The sequence below is a fragment of the Cetorhinus maximus genome, chromosome 4 (assembly GCF_964194155.1).
Source record: "Cetorhinus maximus chromosome 4, sCetMax3.hap1.1, whole genome shotgun sequence".
Taxonomy (NCBI): domain Eukaryota; kingdom Metazoa; phylum Chordata; class Chondrichthyes; order Lamniformes; family Cetorhinidae; genus Cetorhinus; species Cetorhinus maximus.
This window is the reverse complement of record NC_135882.1, coordinates 148231004-148257066: the sequence shown is the minus strand read 5'-3', so window position 1 is coordinate 148257066 and position 26063 is coordinate 148231004. Positions and strand designations below refer to the sequence as shown.

The following is a 26063-nucleotide window of genomic DNA, read 5'->3' as shown; positions in this document are numbered from 1 at the left end:
GCCAAGCAGCATAAAATTCACTCCACAAGTAGTGTGAGCACATTGCAATGTGTTGTGTCCATATGTTGGGCTTGCATAGGACATTTTGGGGATTCATTGGAATTCTGCTCTTAAAGGACCATCATTAGCACTCAGAGGGATTCTGGGCAGGTCAGTTCCTGGAATAGCCAAAAACAGCTTGTTCCAGAAAGTTCTAATTGGACTTTTGTATTCACATAAGGAAAAGCATGTGTGAAAGGAAATTAAAATATTTAGAAAAAAGTAAAGGCTATTGGGCCAAACAAGCCTAATGCTGGTGGTGGGAGAACTTTTAGAGATGATAATCTGGGATAAAGCTAATTGGCATTTGAAAAGTTATGGGCTAATAGGTGAAACTTAGCATCGATTTGTAAAAGACAAATTGTGTTAGATGAACTTGATCAAATTCTTTGAACGGAGAGGGTTGATGAAGATAGTATGGTTGATGTTGTGCATATGGACTTTCAAAGGGTGTTTGACAAAGTAGGTATAACATAGTTGTTAGCAAGTGGCAGTGGGAGCAGGAATATAAAACTGGCTAAGGGATAGAAGGTAGTGCACAGTGGTGAACAGTTGCATTTCAAACAGAAGGAAAATGTATGGTGCTTCCCAGATTATTAGGATCACTGATCTTTTGGATACAGAAATTTTGGTGTGCAGGGCTTATTTTCAAAGGCTTCAGATGATACAAAACCTACAAACATGGTAAACAATGAGGAGGATAATAATAGACTTAAGGAGGACATAGCCACACTGGTAAAATGGGCTGACACATAGCAGATGGAATTTAATAAAGTAATATGAAGTAGGGAGGCGGTGGTGAACCACCTTCTTGAACTGCTGCAGTCCACCTGGTGTAGGTACACCCAAAGTGTTGTCAGGAAAGAATTTCCAGGATTTTGACCCAGCGACAGTGAAGGAATGGCGATACATTTCCAAATCAGGATGATGTTTAGCTTAGAGGGGAACTTGCAGGCGGTGGTGTTCCTACGCACCTGCTGCCCTTGTCCTTCTAGGGCCTGGGTTTGGAAAGTGTTGTCAAAGGTGCTTTGGTGAGTTACTCAGTACACCTTGTTGATAATGGAGGGAATAACTGTTTTAGGTGGTGCATGAGGTGCCAATTAAGCAGGCAGCTTTGTCCTGGATGGTGTCAAGCTTCTTGAATGTTGTTGGAGTCGTACTCTGAAAGCAAGTGGATAGTATTCCATCACACTCCTGACTTGTGCCACGAAGATGGTGGACATCTTAGTACTCCTCCATGTTGAACATCATTTGGAGAAAGCATTGAGGGTGGCAAGGGCACAGAATGTAGTCTGGGTGGGGGACTTCAATGTCAAGCACCAAGGGTGGCTTGGCAGTGCCACTACTGACCGAGATGGCCGAGTCTTAAAGGACATAGTTGCTAGACTGGAGCTGCGGCAGCAGTGGTGAGGAACCAACAAGACAGAAATAGCTACTTGACCCTGTCCTCACCAATCTACTTGTCACAGATGTGTCTGTCCATGACAGTATTGGTAGGAGTGACCACCACACAGTAATTGAGGCTGCAAAGAGATTTTGAACAGATCTGGCAACTTAGAACTGAGCATCCTTGAGGTGCCGTGGACCATCAGTAGCAGGGAAATTCCAAACAACCACAATCTGTGACTTCATGTCCCGGCAGATTCCCTCACTCTACCATTACTATCAAGCCGGGGGATCAACCCTGGTTCAACGAAGAGTGCAGGAAGCATGCCAGGAGCAGCACTAGGCATTCCTAAAAATAAGGTGTCAACCTGGTGAAGCTACAGGACTACTTGCATGCCAAGTGAAGAAAGCAGCATGCGATAGACAGAGCTAAACGATTCCACAACCGACAGATCAGATCTAAGGTCTGCAGTCCTGCCACACCTTGTCATGAATAGTGGTGGACAATTAAACAACTCAATGATGGGGGAGCCCAGCACATCAGTGCAAAAGACAAAGCTGAAGCCAGAAGTGCCAAGTGGATGATCCATCTCTGCCTCCTCCAGAGATTCCCAGCATGACAGATGCTAGTCTTCAGCCTTTCTGGATATGGCAAAGGCTATGGGCCCTGACAACATTCCAGCAATAGTACTGAAGATTTGTGCTTGAGAACTAGCTGTGCCCTTAGCTAAGCTGTTCCAGTAAAATTGCAACACTGGCATCTACGCAGCAATGTGGAAAACACAGGAATGTTCTGTCCATAAGAAGCAGGACAAATCCAACACAGCCATTTACCACCCCATCAGTGTACTCTCAATCATAAGCAAAGTAATGGAAAGCGTTGCTGACAGTGTTATCAAGTGGCACTGACTTAACAGTAACCTGCTCAGGGTCACTCAACTCCTGACCTCATTACAGCCTTAGTCCAAACATAGACAAAAGGGCTGAACCCCAGAGGTGAGGTGAGAGTGAATACCCTTTACATCAAGACAGCATTTGACCAAGTGTGGTATCAAGAAGCCTAGCAAAACTGGAGTCAATGAGAATCAAGATGAAAACTCTCCACTGGTTGGAGTCATAGGTACAACAAGGGATGATGGTTGTGGTTGCTGGAGGTCAATCATCTCAGTCCCAGGACATCATTGCAGAAGTTCCTCAGGGTGATGTCCTCAGCCAAACCATCTTCAGCTGCTTCATCAATGACTTTCCCTCCATCGTCAGATCAGAAGTGAGGATGTTCGCTGATGATTGCACAATGTTCAGCACCATTCGCAACTCCTCAGATACTGAAGCAGTCCATGTCATGTGAAGCAAGACCTGGACAACTTTCAGGCTTAGGCTGATAAGTAGCAAGTAATATTTGTGGCACACAGATGCAAGGCAATGACTATCTCCAACAAGAGTGAATCCAACCATCTCCTTTTGACATTCAATGGCATTACCATTGCTGAATCCCCCGCTATTAGCATCCTGGTGGTTATCATTGACCAGAAACTGAACTGGACCAGCCATATAAATACTGTGGCTACAAGAGTAGGTTAGAGGCTGGGAATTCTGCAGAGAGTAACTCACCTCCTGACTTCCCAAAGTATGGACACCATCTACAAGGTACAAGTCAGGAGTGTGATGGAATACTCTCCACTTATCGGGATGTGTGCAGCTCCGACAGCACTCAAGAAGCTCTACACCATCCAGGACAAAGCAGCTCACTTGATTGGCATCCCATCCACTACCTTCAATATCCAGTCCCTCCACCACCGATGCACAAGTGGCAGCAGTGTGTGCCACCTACAAGATATACTCACCAAGGCTCCTTCAACAGCAACTTCCAAACCCGTGACCTCTACCACCTTGAAGGACAAGGGCAGCAGGTGCATGGAAACACCACTGAAAGGCATTGAGATGTCAGGAGGGAGTTACTCAACACAGAACTCCCAGCCTCTGACCTGGTCTTGTTGCCATGCTATCTATATGGTTGGTTCAATTCAGTTTCTGATCAGTGGTATTCCCCAAGATGTTGATAGTGGGGGATTCAACAATGGTAATGTGTCAAGGGGAGTTGGTTAGATCCTCTCCTGCTGGAAATGATCATTGTCTCACACTTGTCTGGTGTGAATGTTACTTGTCACTATCCGCCCAAACCTGAACCTTGTCCGAATCACGCTGCATGCGGACCGCTGCAGTATCCCAGGAGTCATGAACGGTACTGAGAACTATGCAAACATCAGAGATCATTCACACTTCAGATGGAGGGAAGATCATTAATGAAGTAGCTAAAGATGGTTGGGCCTCAAACACTACCCTGAGGAACTCCTGCCATGACAACACTATCCTGAGGAAATCCCGCAGTGATGTCCTGGGGCTGAGATGATTGGCCTCAACAACCACAACTATCTTCCATGAAGAAACTCCACTGAATAATGGAAATAAATCAGAGTTTCATTGCTTTGGCAAGGAGCATGTGTAATGATAAAGTGTAGCAATCTGATTTGTGATGAATGAAGCTAACTGTTCACATTGAGAATGTACCCATGAGAAAAAGTGGATAAGGTTATATAATGAGTAGAGCAAGTTACAGAAATGGGAAAAGAGCAGAATGGCAGCCTAGAGCCCCAGAGTCAGAGGGAGAGGTAACATCAATAGCTGAAAATAGTGATTCATGAATGTAACTTTGACAGAAGTTCATATACCAGTAACACATTTAGAACTTATGTAATCACATCCTGGCACAGATTTTGCAGAGGTCTGAGGCTATAATGTATGATATACCAGACTGTTGTCATGAAAAGCCAATTACAGCCACAAATTACTTACGGGCGTGTTGGACTTTTTAAGGAAGACTTGTGTGTTTTTAAAGAAATACACGCAAGGACACTGAGCAAAAGATGCTAATGTAAAGTGACCACTTTCTGAAAATTCCTATGTGGATTATACTGACAGATGTTATGACTGAGCAGTTGGTAAAGCTGAGTTATTTTTTAAAAATCTGGGAGGGAAACTTTAAACAACTGTCATAACTGATCATTTTAAGTGTTATGTTTGAGATACAACTCTAAATTCAGGAATCATGTCACCAGCTCTCGAGATTTTACATTAAACTAAATGAAATATTTTATTAATTTATACAAGTTAAACATAAACACATGGCTACAAATGACTACTATCATAACTTTTAACAAATTCCCAAACTAATCTCCATGAAGGCAACAGCAACCCATAGACTTAACCAGACACCAGGCAAAGCATTTTCACCTTATAATTCAAAATGAGGTTCCTTTCACTTTGGTTCCTTTGGAGCCAGTTGGACGCTTAAAGCTGCTTTGACATTACATTGCCTCCATTCTACACACACAAAACTGCTGAAGTTATACCTAGCACAGCCCATTGAATGTAAATTCTCATTGTATCACCAATCTCTGAACTAAACCTTTTTCATAGTACCAATTGTATTAGTAATATAAACATATTGCTTGGTATCTGCTAGATAGGTGTCAGTTTTCACCCCAATTCTTGAATGCTCTATTCAAAAAAATCAAATGCATTCTATCTCTCCCAAATATCAAAACTAATACACATCAAAGCACCCAGTCGAGCTGGCTTTAATCCAATTAAGACACACCCACAGACTAAACCTCTATTTTAAAAGAAAAATATTTGCCAATAATATTATATACACTAATAGCTTCATGACATAAACTGTCCTGAGAGAACATGGAATGTCAAGCCTGAAAAGGTGTCATGGCCTTCTTCAAGCAGAGACACTTAAAAGGGAGATCGAAAAGATGCAAAAGACTGAACTTTAATCCCCCGTGGTTACAAAGACAAAAGACCAATTTGCACATCTCTGCAGTCACCCAAAAATCCATCTCCTATTGATTTATATCTGAGAATGTGGAAATAGTTCTGAGATGGATACATGACAACTACTGGAATATACAGGGGAAAAAAGGGTTAAAAAAGCTAGCTGCAGAGTGTAACAGTGTGTGACTGTGTGTTACAGCAAGCTGAAGAACAAGAGTTCCCCCCCCCCCCCCCCCCCACTGCAGCTTGCAGGCAAAAGGATCTCTCGGTCTCTCTGTTGCTGAAAGCAAATCTCAGCAGAAGCCTTAATGTAAGGGAAATAGGGCAGCCTTTCAGCCACCCTGCAGAACCAAGTGTCTACAAACTAATTGTGAAATTGCCAAAGTCAGCTCCATCAGAACCATCAAACTTAATGGCCGCAATGTACCGCTATCTACGCCTCATGGACAAGTCAAAGGCTCAATTGTATTTTTTTAACTTTTATTTGGACTCTTAATTTCTCATTTCTGATCTGTGTGTATGTGTGTTGCGTTTTTATTATTTTTCTCTGGCTTTAGTAACTAATAAACTTTTTCTTTGGCTCAAGAAAGCCTCATTAAATTGGCTCCTTCTAAAACATAAATACATTTGGACTGGGAAAAGGTATCCACACGGGAAGGGATCCCTTTTAAATTAATTTTGTTGCAACCAACCAAGGGGGTTGAATGAAGACGGGGAGCCAGCTCATTCCTCCTCACCTGGGGGCATAACAAAATTGGAGTCCTGTTCAGGAAGTTAACAAAGACCTTGCCTGGGGACCGGCCATAACACTGTCGACAAACAGCATTTGAGGATGCATGATAAAGGCAAGATGATGATGTCAGGAAATGTCAAGTGAACACTTCAGCCCCTTCCATGGAAAGCAGGTATCATCTAGCCACCACACCTTGCCTTAGCATGGCACACTCAAAAATACATGAGTGTGCAAAACAGGAACAGGTTCATGCAAGTTCCCACAGATGAGTTTAAATTTGTTCTCCTATTTTTTTCAGGCAACTGAAGGTTTTCCTGTATCTGGGATACCGGTAGGTATATAATAAGCACTGACTTTCTCTAATAGTACCTGTTGGAGATAATGTTCACCTTCACCATGTAACATCACATAAATTACCTTTTGGGGGACATAACATAAATTACCTTATCTAATTATATGTACAGAAAATACAAAGCATTTAGTTGTGAATGGAAGTCATCTTTGCCTTTTCCTATACAAACAATCAGACAGCCTACCTTACTCTGATCAAAGTTGGAAGTTTAGATCACTAGTTGTCAACTAAGTAGAGCTATCCATGAGCAGGTCAAAGCTTTCAAATCTATCCTAGATGCAGGCAGTGCTATGCATCTTACCAATTGGACAGTCTAATTGACTTTCTCCAGCTGCTCAGCAAACCTACTCACAAAATGGAGTCTTTAGTTTAAAGTGGATTCTAAATACAATTTCTCTCACAGTGTGAGTTGAAGATAAAGCTACAGTCCACTGTAATATCCACAGTATCAAACAGCCTGCAGACACATGCTATATTAGCTGAAACATGAAGAATGGTAAGATACCACAGGACACCCAAGATCTGTGGAGCCATGACCTCCTTGAAGATTCACACGGGGAGCGGGAGAGATAATCAATTATTTTTACCTGAAAATTCCAAGGGGTAGGGGTGGGATGGAGGGCATATGCTGATTTTCAGCAGTAACTTTAGTAGAAGATCAGTGGAAAATCCAAAGGAATGCAACAAATATTCAGTTCTCCAGGACTTCCATCAATCCTGCTCTGAGGTTATAGCAGGAAATCAAGGAATTTCCCTGTGGAAATTCCAGCCCCAAAGGTATGTAAGAAACCCTCTCCAATGGTGAGAAGTCCTCTTTAAACAAATACAAATCTAATGACGTAAATATGTTCCTGAAGAGTAATGATCGATAGCCACGTCTTTTCTTTCCTTTTATTATTTTTAGGGATTGGATGGGGAGAAAGGAGAGAAAGGAGACGCAGGAGAGCCAGGAGAGCCTGTAAGTATGAGCCCTCTGAACTAAAGGCCTTTATTTAAAGCACTACGTCAAGGGAATATTGCTGTCACTTTTCAGTTGAATACAAGGACTGTGACAAAAATGGTTAAATCGGCTGCAAGCTCCACATCAGTCTCTCCAGGACCCTCCTGCCACATATCAACTGTGGCTCAGTAGGCACTCGTGCCTGAGTCACTCAGTTTCGGGTTCTGGTCCCACTCCATGACTTGAGCACAAAAATCTAGGCTCACGCTCCAGTGTGAGGGAGTGCTGCACTGCCTGAAGTGCCACCTTTTGATGAGGCATACAACTGAGGCCCCATCTGCCTTTTTCAGGTGAGCATTAACAATCCCATGGCACTGTTTTGTAGAAGTGCCAAGGTAGTTAGCCCAGTGGCAATGCTGGACGTATTGCTGCTGCCCACGAACATCTCTGCACCCCACACTTTTTGCAGCTTTTCAGCCGGGACCTTGGATACTGACTGAGCAGCAATGGATCAGCATGGCCTTTCAAGGGGAAGACTGACAAATGCAGGAGAAGTTGGGCAAAGAGAGGAGACACACCCTTTTTATGACATTAACTACCGTATTCAGATAATGATTTAAAGCCCTCAAGTCCTTCAGTTTGTGAGCGGGTGGGTGAGTGAGTAAGTGAGTAAGGAAGTGAGAGGGTGAGTTAACGGGTGTGTGAGCGGGTGGGTGGGAGGGTGAGTGAGTGAGTAGGTGAGTAGATGGTGGGATGGGAGCTGGTACTCGGGTTGGGAGGGGTTAATCAAGTCAGGGAGGTAGTCAGATTGGGGGGGAAGGTGGTGGGAGAGAGAGTCGGATCAGGCCAGGTCAGGGGACTGATAGGGGGCCGAGGGGGTTGGTTGTAGTGCCCGATTCAATTATGCTAGTTAATCTCTGAGATATAACAGAGATTAAACAGTGTAGCATTTCCAGAATAAGCATCCAGGTAAGTTCTGCATACCTGGCCCAAGGCTCTGACACCAAAATCGTTGTAAGAGACAATTGCATTGAGTCCCAGGCAGCAGAAATCAGCCCATCGGAAGTTTAAACTTCCCAGGTAATCACCATGCATGTGCATGTGCCAGGACATCCACAGAGTCCCAGCACACATTACAGACTTAGGGGAGAATTTTCTCCCTGTCGGGGGTTTGGGCGGGAGCGGGCACAGGCGGGCGCACAACCGATCACCGCCCATGATCGACTGCACGCCGTCATTTTACGTCGGCGGGCCAATTAAGGCCCACCCAGCATGACGCGCACCCGGAAGCGCTGAGCGCTCCCTGTGTAGGTTGAGGGGGGGAGGTGGTTAGGCTGAGTCGGGGCCTTTGCTCTTTCGTGCATGCACGCAAAAGAGCGCAGAGATTTCCCTGAGGCATAGAGCTGCCTCAGGGAGATTAGTTTGATTTTGAAAAATTTTAATAAAGAAAAACATTTTTTTAAGACATGTCCCCTCATGTGACAGTGTCACATGGGCTGGGACATGTCAATAAATTTTCTTAACAATTTTCATTAAACTTTAAAAACCTTCATGAAACCTCATCCCGCCTGTGGATGAGGTCTCATGATAAATGCGAAGGCCAACTGGGCTCTTCACCTGCCCGCCAACCTTAAGATTCGACGGGCAGCTCAAGTACTTTAATTAGTTTTTAAATGGCCTTAATAGGCCTTTGACAGTTCGGCGGGCATGCACCGGAGTCGGCTGCGCGCCCGCTGAACCAAAGACCTGAATGACGCGCGGTGACGACGGGACACACGCCTGACATCACCGCGCATCATTTTACTCATCGGCGAGCGGGGCCCACCCCCACATGCCGACCTGAAGATTCTGGCCTTAAATCCAGATTTCACCCCCCCCACCACCACCACCACCCCCCCGACCCCACGGCCCCCAAACTGGGCTGCTGCCAGGAGGACGCCTCCGGACAAGTGCAGGGCTTTCGCCTCAACAGAGGGACCTGACTGCCAACAGGAAGATCCCAGTGTCATCACCAATTGCTGCCAAGTGGGGTCTTAACTGTTCCTTGTGCTGAACAGACCATGCCCTGGCAAGATTGCTCTGGGGTGTCAATGGGAGGGGGGAAATCACGTTGAGGATCCACCCCTACACCAAATTCTCTAAGTTTGCTCCCAGTCCCGCCCAACCCCCCATTCCATTTCCATGGGACCAGGTCAAATCAGCCCTTAGTCTGTGCTGGCTTCCAAGTGTTGACACTGAAATCAGCCACGGTGTTCAAGGCCTGGAAAAGAGTCTCTTTAAAAAAATATTTAATGGCAGTTGAGAATGCCTGTATGTTTCACTGTGAAAATGAGCTGACACCTTTGAAAGAGAGCTGTGCAAAATGTCAAGGGTTTGATCCCTGGTCTCTAGTATGTTAACTGTTTGGGTTTTGAAATGTAACCAGTCTGACACATCTGGCTTTCTGTAATCATGTGACTTTGCCATGAGGCAAGCACTGTAGCCTGCCATTTCTACTCAGTTCAATAAAGACTCTCACTGAGACAAGACACTGAAGAGGACTGCTGTCTTTATACATGAAACATTAACTAATCTCAGTCAGCATCAAAGTAAAGACATTACAATTGACTGCAGTAACCCTGAAAATCAACTAGAATTCTTAAGGTTGACTTTTACCCAAGGCCTCTGCTGGAAGGTGTATTATGGACTGTTAAAGGAGGACAAAATCTTTTCCCACCACCCATCCCGTGGCTAAATAGTCAGTCTTGTAACGTTCACCACTCGCTCGCACATGAGGTGTGGTGAGACGGGAGAAGTACCGGAATACGATCAGGTGGTCATGAAATTGCACCCCAGGATATAAAGGAACAAAGCCTGGTGAGAGGTCATAGAGATGAAGAGGGAATCCACCCTCCTCTCAGCCCTGATGACATCACTGCTCAGTCAACCTGTTCAATTTACTTTTGCACCCAACATTGCTTAAAAGAGAAATAAAGTGAAACGGGGACTTTTGATACAACAGTGTCCCTCCCTCCACAAAGGATTCTTTCAAATGTATTGTTGCCTTTAAAAAGCTGTCAAGTTTGTTGTCTAAGAAAGATTCAGTTACTGCCCTTAAGAATCAAACTTGCTATGCCACTGCAGCAGCTTCAACTGGACTGGGATCGATGTTTGTCCAGGTTTCAAAAACTGGTCCAGGCATTTTGGTGAGCAACGTATTGGAGAAGTATTGCCAGTGCTGGCAGCAGCAGAGACAAAAAAAAATCCAGCAGCACCAACACAGCATTTATCAGGTCCCTATAGGGTGGGCAAGCATGCCATAAAGCCAGTGCATTCACCCACCCCTCTTATAGTGACTTCATATGTAATATTTACAATTGGATCTGCAAATCAAGATTTAGTTTAACATCACGTATTAGACAACAACAACCTAGGTGTGAACAACTGATCTCCTTGCTGGACACTCATCGTCAAAGCGAAGGGAGAATCTATCGTTTGATGTTTCATTGATTTTGATTGGTCTCCAATATAAATATTGTTTGTTTTTTTTAATTGTTTTTTTTTTAATTTTCAGTAGTCTCCTTTGTGTCTATGCCAGCATTTTTACCTCCAACCCTTCCTTCTTTTTAATTGTAAAGCATAGTGGTGTTTAAATGTAATACTTGAGAACTCGTTTAGTCATTGGGATTACCGAAAACTAGTTGTGTTTATTGCTATTGACCACACAGGGGCAGCACTGCACCATTCCTTTCAATATATCCTGAGATTAAAGGCTTAAAATGGCCCGGAAACCTGATTGCGACCATGGACAATGCAAATTGGACAGATGGCACTAAAATTCCCTGGTTCAAACCAAACATGATTGTCACTGAGCACTGCAAGCACCAGTTTTTCAGACACTCAGAGGTCATGCCAATGGCCCTTAAAGGCTGCCTCTGAAAAAATTAAGTACAGAAAGTTAGTCTGACCTGACTGGAGGAACAGAAACCCTCTTGACTCCACATTAAAACTATTGCTGTCGCATAGCACTCCCTGCCAAATCCTGACCCCTCCAGCAAAACCTAAATTGCCATCCACCTCCCTCCATGGTGTTGCCTGCTGCCCTCAGCAGGCATCATAAGCAAGCTTTTAGGGTCTCGACTAGCTGCCATAGCTCAGCGGTAATAGACAAAGGAGACCATGGAACAGTTTTCTGTGGACTTCCCACTGGCCTTTTCAGATACTGCACATGAATTTGGGGTTGAAGCAATATCCAGGCCAATATTAGAAATGATGCACAGGGTTTGCATACCTAAATGCAAAACCATTAGTTTCAGGTCCAGTGTACCTTCCAATGTTGCCATTTGTGCCTTACTGTGACTACACGTGAATATTAAAGCCTGTAAAATGTTGACAATGGCATTCATTTTTAGCCCTTTATGCTTTGCATGATTGCAAACAAACACTCCTTGGAGTGGGGGGGGCGCGGGGGTAGTGGGGGTGGTTGTGGATTTCCTTTCAACACTCATTCTAGTCAAATCATTAACACAATATTTTTCAAAGTTTTTGTCAGGAGTATAAGCAGACCAAATCTCCCACTGTGTTTACGATGCTGCTAAGCACAGCGATCAGAGGAAATTCGGAGAGATGGTGGTGCAGTGGTATTGTCAGTCAACCAATACTCCCAAGGCCCATGAGGCGAATTCTCTGGGAGCATGGGTTCAAATCCCACTGTACTGGCTGGTGAAATGTTGAATTCAATTAATTATGTCTGGAATTGAAAGCTCATCTCAACAATGGTGACCATGAATCTATCATTGACTGTTGTAAAAACCAACCTGGTTTACTAATGCCCTTTAGGGAAGGAAATCTGTCATCCTTACCTGGTTTGGCCTACAAGTGACCTCAGGTCCACAGAAATGTATTTGACTTAAATGGCCTAATAAGCCACTCAGCTCAAAGGGCAAATAGGGATGGGCAACAAGTGCTGGCCTTGCCAGTGATGCCCGCTTCCTGTGAAAGAATAAAAATTGAAAATCTCCTCCTGCTGCATTTAAGCTTTCATTAACAAAGGTTGAGGTGTCATCCTTGACTCAACGGTGGTCCTATTGCCTCAGAGTCAGAAGTTCGTGAGTTGAAGTCCCACTCCAGAGACTTGAATGCATAGCCTAGGCTGACATTTCAATGTAGTACTGAGGGAATGTTGCACTTTTGGAGAAGTGGTTTTCTGTTAACTTGAGGCAACTAATACTTTCTCAGGTGGATGGAGAAAAATCTCATGATACTGCTTCAGTGAAGAGCAGGAGAATTCGACCTGTCATCTTGACCAATATTTACCCCTCGACCAAAATCACTAAAAACAGATTATCTGGACATTAACACATTGCTGTTCATGGGAGCTTACCATATGCAAATTGGCTGCCATGTTTCCGACATTCCACACTTCAAAAAGTTCTCAATTGGCTGGAAGGGACAACCTGACTTTATGAAATTTTAAACCCAAGTCTTTTTTCCTTTCAGTGGAACCTTCCTGCTGTGCATACAATATCACTAACCTACAGTGAGCAGAGAACATTTTCCTGCTGTGTTTGTTCTCATTTTCTTCTTTCCTCTGTATTATGCCTCATTAACTCTCTTCTACGGGAACATAGGAATAGGAGTAAGCCATTTAGCCCCTCGGGCCTACTTTGCCATTCAGTGAGGCCATGGCTGATCTTTGATGCTGATGACTCATCCACATGGTTGTTGTTAATATGCAAGCTTTGATGATGACTGCCAACAGGCTGCTTATCCATGGGACACAATTTTTTGCCTGACATCACACAGCTGCACTTCCAGGAGGGGGCTGTCGGAAAATGAACAGGAGCAGGAACTTTGGCAGATTATCCCATTTCTAACACACTGACGTTGTTGTGCTGCTCCTATCCGGTCTAAACTCGGATAAGGTCAGGCCTCCCTGGCCTGTGTAGCTCAGATATTCAGTGGACAAATTTACTGACCGATCAAGGACCATGTGCCATGTCGCTCACTGCCTGTGCTTTAAACAGCTCCTTTATTCACATTAACTGACTGACTTTTCAAATTTTGACAGGTCTCTTCAAGAATACATGTGATTCCATTAATTCTGTGATATTGATTAACACAAATTTATGCTCGTTTCATTTTATTGAGAAATTGAAGGTAAGAGCCAAGGGTCAAAGAGCACGGTGCGATGTCAAAAACTGTTGGAGAGAAGACATTTGAATCAAACACTCAGGTGTTTATGTCCAGTGAAATGGTAGCTTTGTTTAAATCAGCCACCGTGCTTTTGCATCTCTGTAACAAGTGAAATTGTTGTTTTAGGGTTCCCATGGAATACCAGGCACAAGTGGACCACAAGGACCCCCAGGCCCAAAGGTAATCTTCATTTTCCTCAAGAGATGTGTGACATATGTACTTTTTTTGAGATGTAATGTGAGCATCGTTGGCAAGTCCAGCATTGTTTGCCTATCCCTAACTAGCTTTGAGAATGTGGTGGTGAGCCACTTTCTTGAACTGCTGCAGTCTATGTGTTGTAGGTACACTCACAGTGCTGATAGGGAAAGAGTTCCAGGTTTTTGACCGAGTAATAGTGAAGGAATTGCAATATGATTCCAAGTCAGGATGGTGTGTGACTTGGAGGGGAACTTGCAAGTGGTGATGTTCCTGTGCACTTGCTGCCCTTGTTCTTCTGGGTGGTTGAGGTCACAGGTTTAGAGATTCTGTCAAAGGGTCCTTGACAAGTTGCTGAAGTGCATCTTGTATGGTGCACACTGCTGCCACTGTGAGATGGTGGTGGAGTGAATGTTCAAAGTGGTGGATGGAGTGATGATCAAAGTGGTGGATGGAGTGATGATCAAGCGGGCTGCTTTGCCCTTGTTGGTTTTAAGTTTCTTGAATGTTGTTGAAGCTGCACTACTTGATGACTAAGTGTGGAACACTCAAAAGAAAAAGTATACTTCCTGGAAATGAACCAAAAAAACTGAAAATGTACAATTGGTCAGTTAGCATCTGAAAGGGAGAGAAGAAGTCATGTTTCAGTTCTGACCCTTCAACAGAACTTCAACAGTTATCCAATGGAGCAGGTTTATATTTGTACACACTATCTCAGTCATAATAAGATGAGGCTAGATGTTTACTTCTAGGGTGAAAGAGATGGTTCAGAGTTGATATTTGTCTTAGGCAGTAGGTAGCAGTGACTGGGGAGGGAAGGCAGGTCACCCAAATAATATGAATGATGGATATAGGGTTCAGGGGGCCTCTTGCCTTTCTTCAAAGGTGGGACAAGAACCAATTGTCTGTGTCTGTTCACAACCAACCATGTAACTCTGCCCTGCAAGACACAGCCAGAAAACCTTCTACAATAAACTTTGCTAATATAACAATTATATTCAGAGGATCAGATCTTAGGGCAGTGGAGATAAATAGCATGGAGAGCATAACACAGCTAATATCAGTTAAGAGCTTTGTAAGGGGTTTGTGAATATAACTCGAATACAGACTTCGGCCCATTGACATTTGTATTCCTAAGCATCAGGAGAGTGTGATGCATAAACCTAGCTCCTATTTTGAGCTCGTACCAACCCAATCTACTGGTTCAAAGTTTTAACCAATAGTGCTCATAGAACAACCAGGAAGAAGTTAGGTTTCTTTTCTGCCCTCCTGCCTTTCACATTTAGGTCAATGTAACTGTTACCTCATGTGCCCCTTGTTAGGGGGAAATTAAATGTATACATATAATAAAAAATAAGCACACAGTAAGAATTTGCTAAACATACTTAAAATTTCCAAGCAGTCATGGATGCTAAACCTATTGACAGCTGAGGGTAAGCAGATGGACATTGCACACAAAGGAGCTTTGAGTTTTGTGTGATTTACAAAGTTTCAAGAGATGAGCTAATATCTAAGCACAGAAAGAACCATTCAAGTGGTGCAATGGTGCATTGAAGCCTTGAGAGCTGGACTGGAGATAAAACATAACATAAAGTTAGTTTAGGTATACCCCTCTCTCAGATAGGGACAGGGTAGATGGTTTAGCTCAGATATGGGAGGACATACAAAGACAAGAGAGGTATTTGATGAAACATAAGCAGTCTTGAGTTGTGAGAACCAAGGTCTTTGCGTTCGTGTTTTAATTTTGATTGGATAATATAATTATGTATACACCCTTTAGAATTATTGGTTAGCAAAATCACATGTTTATGTACTCAATAGGATAGTTTTAACATGGCACCTATGTGTAGGTTACCGATTGGGTATATTCAAATGTACTCAAATGTATTGTGATAAGAAAAAGTACATAAGTAATGAAATGTAATCAGTCAGGGAGCTGGGTCTTCATTCTTAGGAATGATTGTGGCTCCCTTGCATATGCTTGAATAAAACCAGTAAAAGGAAGCCTGAGTCTCTCTGGTCACTATATGGTCAGGGATTGTAATTTCTCCTCTTTCGGGCAGGGAAAGATTCAGTTCAATTAATTCATTAATGGGCTTAATAGTCCTTTTAATTGCTGACAGGCGTGCTGTCAATTCCCGCGCGTGCCTGCCGACTGAAATATCGCATGAGCGCGCGATCACGTTGGGAGGCTCGCCTGACGTCATCACACGCTATTTCACGCTCGTGCGTGTTGGGCGTGCACTCGCACGCCGAGGTGAAAATTCAGCCCAAGGGAAATGTAAGTGCAGGTTGACACAGGTCCATGAATTACCTTTGCAAGTTGGTGCTTTTCAATGTCTATCTTTATTTATTTGTATTGTTGAGAAAACTCTGAATCAAAAAGCTGGAGGGAAAAGCGGCGAATCGTACACCTCCCTAAAGATTGTACTTAGCCCCTGGATAAAATGTCATGCTATTTTAGATGATTTTGCTGATCAATCAAAAAGCCATTAAATGTACCAACAGCAAAGCAGCACACATAGTTGTTTTGAGGCTCCAATTTGTAGTATAACGGGTTTAATGTTAAATATGTAAATAGATAGTCAACATCATCAGTGAAGTAAGATCACATGAAAACAGAGTATGCTAAGAGATAATTCTTTGAGAAGCCTCATGCTAAGCTTTGTACTATGCGTAGTTAGTAGAATGTTCAATAAAAGGTAAAGTTTATCAACAGCCTAGCCTCCTGCAGTACCTGTAAATCCTCCCCATGGACAACCTCAGACTCACAATGATGACAACAGATAATTGTGAGTTGTCCTGTGGAGATTTATTTTACCTAAAACTGCCCATAGCATGTTCAATTTTGCTTTGATTAGGAGTTCCTTACTGTACCTATTTTATTATGATGTGTTATGTTTATCAGTTATACTTGTGCATAAGTCATCTTAAAATGATTGGAAATCCGTCAAATCTTTAGCTTACGTGCTGTTTCTTTAACTCCTAGGGTCAACAGGGTGATCAAGGGCCAGCTGGGTTTTCTGGGGCAAAAGGTGAAATGGTGAGTGGTTTATTTAAATGCAGTTAACTAAGCAAATAAGTTTATAATTCTTATTGTTTTTTCTACCACCTTAAATGGTTAAGAACTAGTGAAGCATCTGTCTGAATGGTTAATTGAAAGATCACTTCAGTGCTCTTTCTCCATAACTCTGCTAATTTTTGATCTTATTGAAAGGCAGGGCAGGCTCAAGGGGCCGAGTGGCCTCCCCCTGCTCCTAATTTGCATGTTTCATTTCAAGCTTTTATCCAAGCTCCTTTTGAAAGTTACCTTTGAATCTGCCACCCTTTCAGGCAGTGTATTCCAAAATGTAAGAACTCACTATGAGTAAAAATATTTCTTCTCTTTTTTTCTAATTAGCTTAAATCTGTGTTCTCTGCTTAGTGATCCCCCTGCCAATTGAAACCATTTATCCTTATTTAATCCATTAAAACCTTTCACAATTTTGAACACTTTGATTATGTCTCCCCTCACCTCTGGTCATCATTCTGGTAAATTACATCTGCTCCATCTTGACACCGAGCAGAATTTTACCACCCTGTCACTGTGGGGGCGGGGCCAGAAAATGCGGTGAGCCGTTCAAAACTCCATTGACTTTGGAGGGACCACTAAAACCCACCAGCGGGAGGCGCTGTAAAATTTTGCACATCCTTTCTAATGTGTGGTCCACAGAATTGCTTCCAATAGTCCAGCTGAGAGCTAACCAGTGATTAATAAAGTTTAGCGTAACTCCCTTCCTTTCTGGTAATCTGAGCCTCCAGAGCCTGAAGAAATAACTGGTGACATTTTGGCAGATATAACTTCCCAGATAACACTAGTCTTGATTACCCTGCATGTCTCCTTCACACAGTCAATATTATATAGCAGCACCTTTTAACGTAGAGAAAATCTGCAGAGGATATGACACTGAGCCAAATACTCAAATTCGGAATTGACATTTGAACCTTCAACTTTCTGATTCAAAAGAGTACAAAAAATGGCAATATTTACGGAGAAATTGGGAACAATGGATAAATTAGGAAACATTAAAAAAAATCTGCTGAAACAATTTCTATCTTTATTAATACATCAACCTACCCTATTTTGTTTCTCGCCAGCACTTTCTCCAGGAATGGGCTTATTTCTGTCTTGAACCACTTATACTGTCCACTTCAGCTGCGTTCCATGCTCAACTCCTGGATGACGTGAAATTTCTTCCAGCTCAACATGGATAACATCAAAGCCTGTCAGACAGATGGCAGATCATACACACCACCAAATTGCCTCCAAATTTTTCTATATCTCATTGAGTACTGCTAGCTCACAGTGACCACTCCTCACTGAGTGCTCTCATCATCAACTTAGGCCAATTAGACAGCAGGGAGAACTTCCCCCCCAGAGTCTGGCAGCCACTTCATTGCTAATAGACTCCAATCCCACCACCAAGTGCTAATAGGCTCCAGCCCCAACTGGATATTGTTAGACCTCTACCCCTGGTACGATAAGACCAATCCTGTCCAACTACCCTCCATATTACAAAAACTAACAGAATATTATAGTAACCTTCTGTTTATAGACGCTGCCCAGAGGTCCATCCAGTCTGTAGTTAGCCTAACTAATAGCAGCTTTATGTTGACTGAATACTTTTAATGAATGACCAGTGATTTTAATATTTATAGTCATTCAGCAAATTGCTTTATAGCTTAATTTCATGTCATTAATTTAACTTGTGATTAATTCTTACTGCCAGTATGGTTTTTAAAATATGATTTTTCTTTTAAATTGCCTTATTATAGGGGGCTATTGGAAGACCAGGTCCACCAGGTCCACATGGTGTGCCAGGAAATGTGGTATGTACATCAGAATCATTATTAGTGGGGAATTCCTTTATTCTGGGTGGCTGAGATATCAGGGGTGGGGGTTGGGAGGGGGATAGTGGGAAGAAAGGGATGCTTGCACAAAACTTGAAGTTAACTGACAACAACAGCTTGCATTTATAGAGTTCCTTTCACATTATAAAATGTCTCAAGACCCATTACAGGAGCGCTTTCAAACAAAATTTAACTTCAAGTCACATAAGGATATTGTAAGGCAGTTAAGGACTGTCTTCAAGGAGGAAGGAGAGATAGAATGGTTAAGAGAAGGAACGGAGCTTGGTAGCTGAAGGTCAATAGTGGAGCTATTTATTTATTTGTGCAATCTGAAAGTCGCTGGCAAGATCAGCATTGATTGCCCATCCCTAACTGCCCTTGAGAAGATGCTGATGAGCAGCCTTCTTGAAGTACTGCAATCAGCGTGGTGTAGGTACACCCACAGTGCTTTAGGGAGGGAGTCCCAGGATTAAAATCGGGGATGCTCAAGAAGCCAGAAATGGAGAAATGTGGATATTTTGGAGAGGTGTAGTATTGGAGGGGATTAAAGAGATAGGAAGGGGTGAGGCCATGGATAGATCTGAAAACAAGGATGAAAATTTCAAAATCAAGGCATTGCTTAACAAGAAAACAATGTAGGTCAGTGAGGACAAGTGTGATAGGTGAAAGGGACTTTGTGTAAGTGGATGAGTGGCAGTTCCTCAGGGTAGTGTCCTCGGCCCAACCATCTTCAGCTGTTTAATCAATGACCTTCCTGCCATCATAAGGTCAGAAGTGGAGATCTTCGCTGATAATTGCACAATGTTCAGCACCATTCGCAACTCCTCAGATACTGAAGCTGTCAAATGCAGCAAGACCTGGACAATATTCTGGCCAGGGCTGATAGTGGCCTGAAAGTAAGAAAGCAGAATGTGTTAATAGCAGAACAAGGGTCAGCACTCTGTGAAAGAACAACATGGAACAAATAACGATGGCCTTTTTGGGGATAGGGTGGGGAGAAGGGATTTGAAAATGGAGGTAAAACAACAAATAAATGAATATAAATGAAATAAATGAAAATAAAAATAAGTAGATAAAAATTAAAAATATGCTTAAAAGAAGGGATTTAAAAAGGGGTGAAGGTAGAGGAGAGAATTCATGGTCTGAGTTCAACAACTTCAGACCATTTCCTGTTTTTATTTCATATTTCCAGTATCCATAGTATTTTGCTTTTATTCACTTGATTGACACCCCAACTACTACTTTAAACATTCACTCCCTCCACCACCAATGCACAGTAGCAGCAGTGTGTACCATCTACAAGATGCACTGCAGGAATTCACCAAAGCTCCTTAGACAGCACCTTCCAAACTTGATACCTCTACCACCTAGAAGGACAAGGGCAGCAGACGCATGGGAACACCACCACCTGCAAGTTCCCCTCCAAGCCACTCACCATCCTGACTTGGAACTATATTGTCATCCCTTCACTGTCGCTGAGTTAAAATCCTGGAACTCCCTTCCAAACAGCACTGTGGGTGTACATACACCACATTGACTGCAGCCGTTCAAAAACGTGGCTTACCCCATCCCATTTAGACCCTCCCCTCCAGTGAGATGCTGCAGTTAATAGATCTCCATTTCAAACCCCATGAGTCGATAGTCATCACTCCCCACAAACCCCCACCCCAGTTTGAAAGGTACGCTCCCCCCCGCACCGCCCCACACTGCCAACGTCAGAGCCTCCCCACCACTGATTTCAGAACCTTTCTCCCAGGAATGCTGAGACCACACCCACATTACCCCCCACTCCACCCTCCACTGTCCCAAATGTTATAACCTGCAATGCCCAATGTCTCTCAATTTCCAACTCTCCTGCCTCCCCCACACAGTTGCAGCTAACAGCCAGTGATGGGGGAGAGAGGGATGGTGGTGGTGATGGGGTGGGGTTGCAGTGGGATGTTTAAACCATTGGAGGCAATGCTCAACAAGAGAAATCTCGTGGATCTCCCATTCCGAGAAGTTTGGGAATCCTATGTGTGGGGCAGGTATTCCGAGTCTTGGGAATATCGCAGGTGCTGGCAGGTACCCTTTCTTCAAATAAATGGAAAACTGTTAATAAGTTCATATCTAATACTTCATTACACAGGGAGTCCCAGGAGTTGCTGGTCCCCCAGGCAATGATGGTCCTAGAGGTGAGAAGGTAAGAGTGCAGTTAATCATGCAGTTCAGTGATTTACCGTAATTATCTCTGTGGGTTTAGATTCAAATACAGGCAAATGCGTTAAGACATGTTATCCTGTGGGATGTTTTGAAACTCTGTGAGGATGCTAGCTAAAAGCACACCGTCACTTTAGAGTTACAAAACACACTACAAATACAGAATTGGCAATCTCAGAGAGATGATCAAAATAGTTGGTGTGGTGAAAAGTATAAAGTAGCAGGGAGTGCACACGCATGACATGCTCGCCATTCAGTGCCACCCTATGTGTGCATGTGAGTAACCACCGAGGTGACTGTATCTGAGCCAGTGGGCGTTGCTCTTGCAAGATGTGACGATTGCCTTCCAGTCTCTAATGCAGTGTTTTTCCCAGTACAAACAGGAGTATTTCCTTCTGCCTCAATATTCAAACCTGTGGGAGACACAAGAGGCATTGAGAACTAGCCTTGAAGAGCATGAATGTATGCAGTACTGAGGCTCCCCAATGCAACTGAATCGTTGGCATGTTGCCAGATGGGCTGGAGGTGGGCAGCAATGCACCTCTTTATGTGTTGCAGTTTCTTTTCATTCTCCCCATTGCTGCCTCTTCCATGGCAGTGAAGATGCCATGCCAATTCACATTCCTGTGAATGTTGTGTCCCCATTCCTCCTACAAGGATAAGAGATAAGGCACTAGCCTCTATGGCTAGGAGATATTGAGATAGGAGGCTGTATGTATCAGTACTGGATAAGTTCATTGAAACTTCTCCTGCAGTGGACTGAGGATAATACTTATCATTCTTCCCATTGTTTGGTACAGGGGGCGCCTGGTACAGATGGTGAACCTGGGTTACCTGGAAATCCTGGTGACGCTGGGCTGCCTGGAGTCCCCGGACAGCCGGGGGAAGGTAAAACTGGAAAATCGGTAAGCCATCCTTGACCCTAACCCCCGATATCATGTACAATTCTGAATACAGGCCTGAATTATATTATAGTCAGGAACTAGATATAAAGTGGGGCTGGGCGGAAATGGACCAGAACAGTCCTTAAAGCCATATGAAAATTCTATTGAGAAATTGTGTGTTTATGCAGCAATCGCTGAGGCTGCTTACTGTTACACTCCTTACTGTTACAGGGGCAGCCTGGTACACCCGGCTTGATGGGACCCCAAGGACCAAAGGTGAGCTGTGCTTTTTATTACAATTATAAAAGAATTTCAAGGCACAACATTTTTTTTCCAGCATCATTGCTGATGCTTTTATTCATTGTCAACAAATCAGAACAGAAGATAATGAAGTCTTCAAAACATGCAGGGCAGTCAGTCTGCTTGGCTTAGGAGATAGCAGGATGTTTCATGCAGTAGTTGACTTTAATATTCCGTTGGTCCAAATGTGGCTTACTTTCCATTTTGCAATGTCTGAAGGAGCTTAACGGCCTCTCCTCCCTCGACTCCCATGTCTCCTTCTCCTCCTCCTCCTCCTCCTCCTCCTTCCACGTTGTCTTGTGTTTTGCCTCCTGCCTCGACCATAGCTTCTCCTCGAGCGGCTTCTTGCCATAGTGGTACTTTGGCTTCCCTCTAACTACTGCTACCTCTTTCAAATATTTTGCCGGTTTTATATAGGTTGTAATTTCCCCATGGCACCCATTGTGATGCATGATGCCCATTGTGAAACGTACAAGTGCTTAAAATATCATGCCCTTGTATGGTATTGATGATCATGTTGATGTACCCTGTGTGCATCTGTGTATATTTCCTGCCCTTGTTTGGTCTTGATGTGCATATTCAACTCATAATTTTCTGCTTTTAACATTCATTATCCCTTATTAAGCATTTTTGTGGATGTGAAATGTGACTCTCTGAAAGTCACCAATGAGATTGTTACACACAACTGTATAAAAACATATCCAACTGCAGAGCCTGTTTCTCTTCTGCACTAAAACACCAAACAGGATCAAGCAGGTGGCAGTTGAGTTTGAGTCAGCTGAAATGCTGCCAGCGGAAACTGAAGCTTGCTTGAGAATTGCAGCTAAGATGGGATCCCGAAACGAAGCAAAGGGAATAGCATAAAGCAGATCTAAGACATCAACCAGGGGAGCAACCCTGAACTCAGAGTAAAGGCACAGCCGAGAGTGCATGCCTTAAGTGGAGCCTAGGATGAAAGTCTAAAGCAGAGTAGGAATGAAGCGGAGCAAATGAAATTGATCAGTGGAGAGAGCAGGCCTGAATTATATTATAGTGTGGAACTGGATATAAAGTGGGGCTGGGCGGAAATGAAAACCAGAACAGTCCTTAGAGCCATATGAAAATTATATATGTAGAATCATAAATTAATAAAACATATTTAAATTCTTTTGGGAAATTGTATTTAATGCAGTAATCACTGAGGCAAAAAGTAGGTGAGTACACTTAATATTCAAATCAGGGTTCTCTGTCATATTAGAACTATGTGATGCACCTTGCATGCTTCACCCATTTGTCATATTGGAATTGGAAGGAATACCCTCCAGTCTTATGGGTGCTAGGGAGTCAGCCGCCTGATAGTGTTTTCTGGATGCCCGGTCTGTGTCTTGTTAGCTGAACACTGGTTCTAAGTGGACAAAGCCGCCATGCATTATGGGTATTAAAAGAGCCAGGCACATGTTGTATGCCCTTATATGGTAATGTCCATATTTATATAAAGCATGTGTCAGCTTGCCCATATTTACAGCATGTGTCTACTTAATGCCCTTGTGTCATGTGTGGCATCGATGTGCAGTATTTGCAGAATGCAGCAACCTCCACCCCAGTACTCCACCCCAAACTACTCACTCCCACCCACCTGCAGACGCCAACTGCATTATGGTTAACAAGCTCAATTGACCCTTGTTAAAAATGGTGGGCGGGTTGCCGTTTTCGCTGCCAAACTACCGTGTAATGGGGGAGATCTCAGGGGTGGGAGAGGAGGAGGTGAGCTGTCATATTTTAAGTGTCCACCACTCCCCCCGTCAAAAACATGCCCGGTAGGGGCTGTAAAATCCAGCCCATGGAGACAGGGAGTCTGGAATTTGCATAGTTATTTTTGGTTGGCCCATCCTTAGAGATGTAAAAGTTCTCCGGTTGGCTATGAATGCCCATAGATAACAATATTTGCCTGAGACTTGATACTAACTGTAGCATAAATACCAAAGGTCACATGATTTGCAGCAGATATTTCAATAGCTTGTTGCTGTCCAGTTTTTAAAAGTATTGACTGAAAGTTCATAATACCCTGGCATGAACAATTGCCAGTCCTTAACAAATTTGATAATTAATCCTTTTTGCTTTGAATCCTCCTCCCTTACACTTATGACCGGACCAAACTTTAGTGTCATCAACAAAATGCTTCATGACATTTCTGGCTGTCATGAAAATAGGGGAACTTTTTCATTCTTCTGAATCCAAAGATGTCATTATAGAAGATTGGTCAGTGCTGAGTAAATTGATCATATTATACTTAATGCGAAATTACATTACACAGAATTTCTGGCACAGAAATAGGACATTTGGCTGAGTTGGTCTATGCAAGTGTGTATGTTCCTCTTAAGCCTTCTCCCACCTTTCTCCCAGTCCTGTCCAGATATCCTTCTATACCTTTCTCCATGTGCTTATCTAGCTTCCCCTTAAATGTATCTATGCTCTTTATCTCAATACTTCCACATGGAAGCAGGTTCCAGATTCTAACTACTCTCTAGATAAAGAAGTTTCTCTTTAACTCTTCATTGAATTTATCAGTATTTATATTTATGGCCCAGTTTTGGACTCCTCCACCAGTGGAAACATCAAACAGAAAGAAAGGAAGGTGAAATCATCTAGACTTTCAAATGCTTACAGTAAAGGGGAACTTCTGTTGGAGAAGTTTGTCTGTAGACATCCATTGAGAGGAATAAGCGTATTTGCGATAACTCACAGGATCAATTATCCTATTAAAACTTATAGCCAAGGCTCACATATCAAGAATAGGAAGAAAATTTTCTCCTTAGTGGAGGTGTCAATAACCAGGGGCATAGATTTAAGTAAAGGGCAGGAGGTTTAGAGGGGATTTAAGGAATTTTTTTTTCACCTAAGGGTGGTTGGAATCTGGAACACACTGCCTGTGGGGGGTGGTAGAGGCAGGAACCCTCACAACATTTAAGAAGTATTTAGATGAGCACTTGAAATGCCATAGCATACAAGGCTACGGGCCAAGTACTAGAAAATGGGATTAGAATAGATAGGTGCTTGATAGCTGGCATGGATACAATGTTTCTGTGCTGTATAACTCTATGACTATGAATCTATGACTAATTATCACTCGGGTGAGGTCCCTGTGGAGAGAAGGAATGAGAAAACTGGAAAGAAATAATGTGAAGATAACATAAATTGTTTATTCTTAGGTTAATGTTTTTTTTCCCTCTTCTTGCAGGGTGATCCAGGGGATCCTGGTTTACCAGGGACACCAGGAGACAGAGGACCTCCAGGTGAAGGGAACCCAGGAGCACCAGTAAGTCAATTTAGTATATGGCCCAAAATAACCCAATACTGCCTTTGAAAGCAGGGTTGGGTCAGATGCTTAAAGTCAAATTGGCTCTGAATTTGTAAGGTAATAGGTGTTTCATTTTTATAAAGTATTAATTCTGCATGTCCTTGTTCCTCTATTCTACAAATATGTCTGATAAAAGTAAACAGACTTGAGTTTGATCAACTCTATTCCTACTGGGTGCAGTACCACAGCACAAAACTGTTCTTCATTTGACTCTATATTGTTTCAATGTTTCACTCATTGGAGCCACTCACTGAGTGAATTTGCCAAAATACAGCCAAAGATTCGATGTTCTGCTTCCAGCATTCCTTTCCTTGACAGGACCAACACACCCAAAGTGCACTACATATGTCTAGACTGACCTGTAGCCAATTTTGGTTTCCTGGGTCAGTAGTAGACTTTTCAGACATTGAAGGCACAGGCCCATTTTCTGGCAGAACCTGTGGGTTTAATGACTGGTCCCAGGACAGCATCAACCAGAAGGCCCACAGGACCCAAGTTAAGTAGTTAATGTGAACAGCAGTTACTCTTTGGGGGACCTTTTAAACTTGCTGCCAGATTGCAACTTATGGTGTCACTGCTGTAGCAACCAGTGTTATTTTTTTTCTGAAATAAAGAATTTATTGGAAAACAATTGTATTTCATTACCCAGAATGAATAAACAGTCAAAACTGGGAAATAAGAGTACTGGTCCGAGCTGGTTTTGTATACCTTAAAATGGAATACCAGTAAAAACTGGGAAATAAGAGTACTGGTTCGTACTGTTTTTTTTCCCTATGGGTAATCAGTCAACAGTT

At 43.0% G+C, this 26063-nt stretch overlaps 1 protein-coding gene across 1 annotated transcript in view; it reads left to right on the top strand.

The window, feature by feature from the left end:
- Positions 1–26063, top strand: part of col22a1 (collagen, type XXII, alpha 1) — a 142611-nt gene that overhangs the window by 60202 nt on the left and 56346 nt on the right. Inside the window, exons 16-24 of the mRNA XM_078541247.1 lie at positions 6297–6329; positions 7255–7308; positions 13591–13644; positions 16649–16702; positions 18475–18528; positions 20678–20731; positions 21549–21653; positions 21864–21908; positions 25150–25227. Of these exons, the coding sequence (XP_078397373.1) occupies positions 6297–6329; positions 7255–7308; positions 13591–13644; positions 16649–16702; positions 18475–18528; positions 20678–20731; positions 21549–21653; positions 21864–21908; positions 25150–25227 (531 nt within the window). The remainder of the gene's footprint in view (positions 1–6296; positions 6330–7254; positions 7309–13590; positions 13645–16648; positions 16703–18474; positions 18529–20677; positions 20732–21548; positions 21654–21863; positions 21909–25149; positions 25228–26063) is intronic.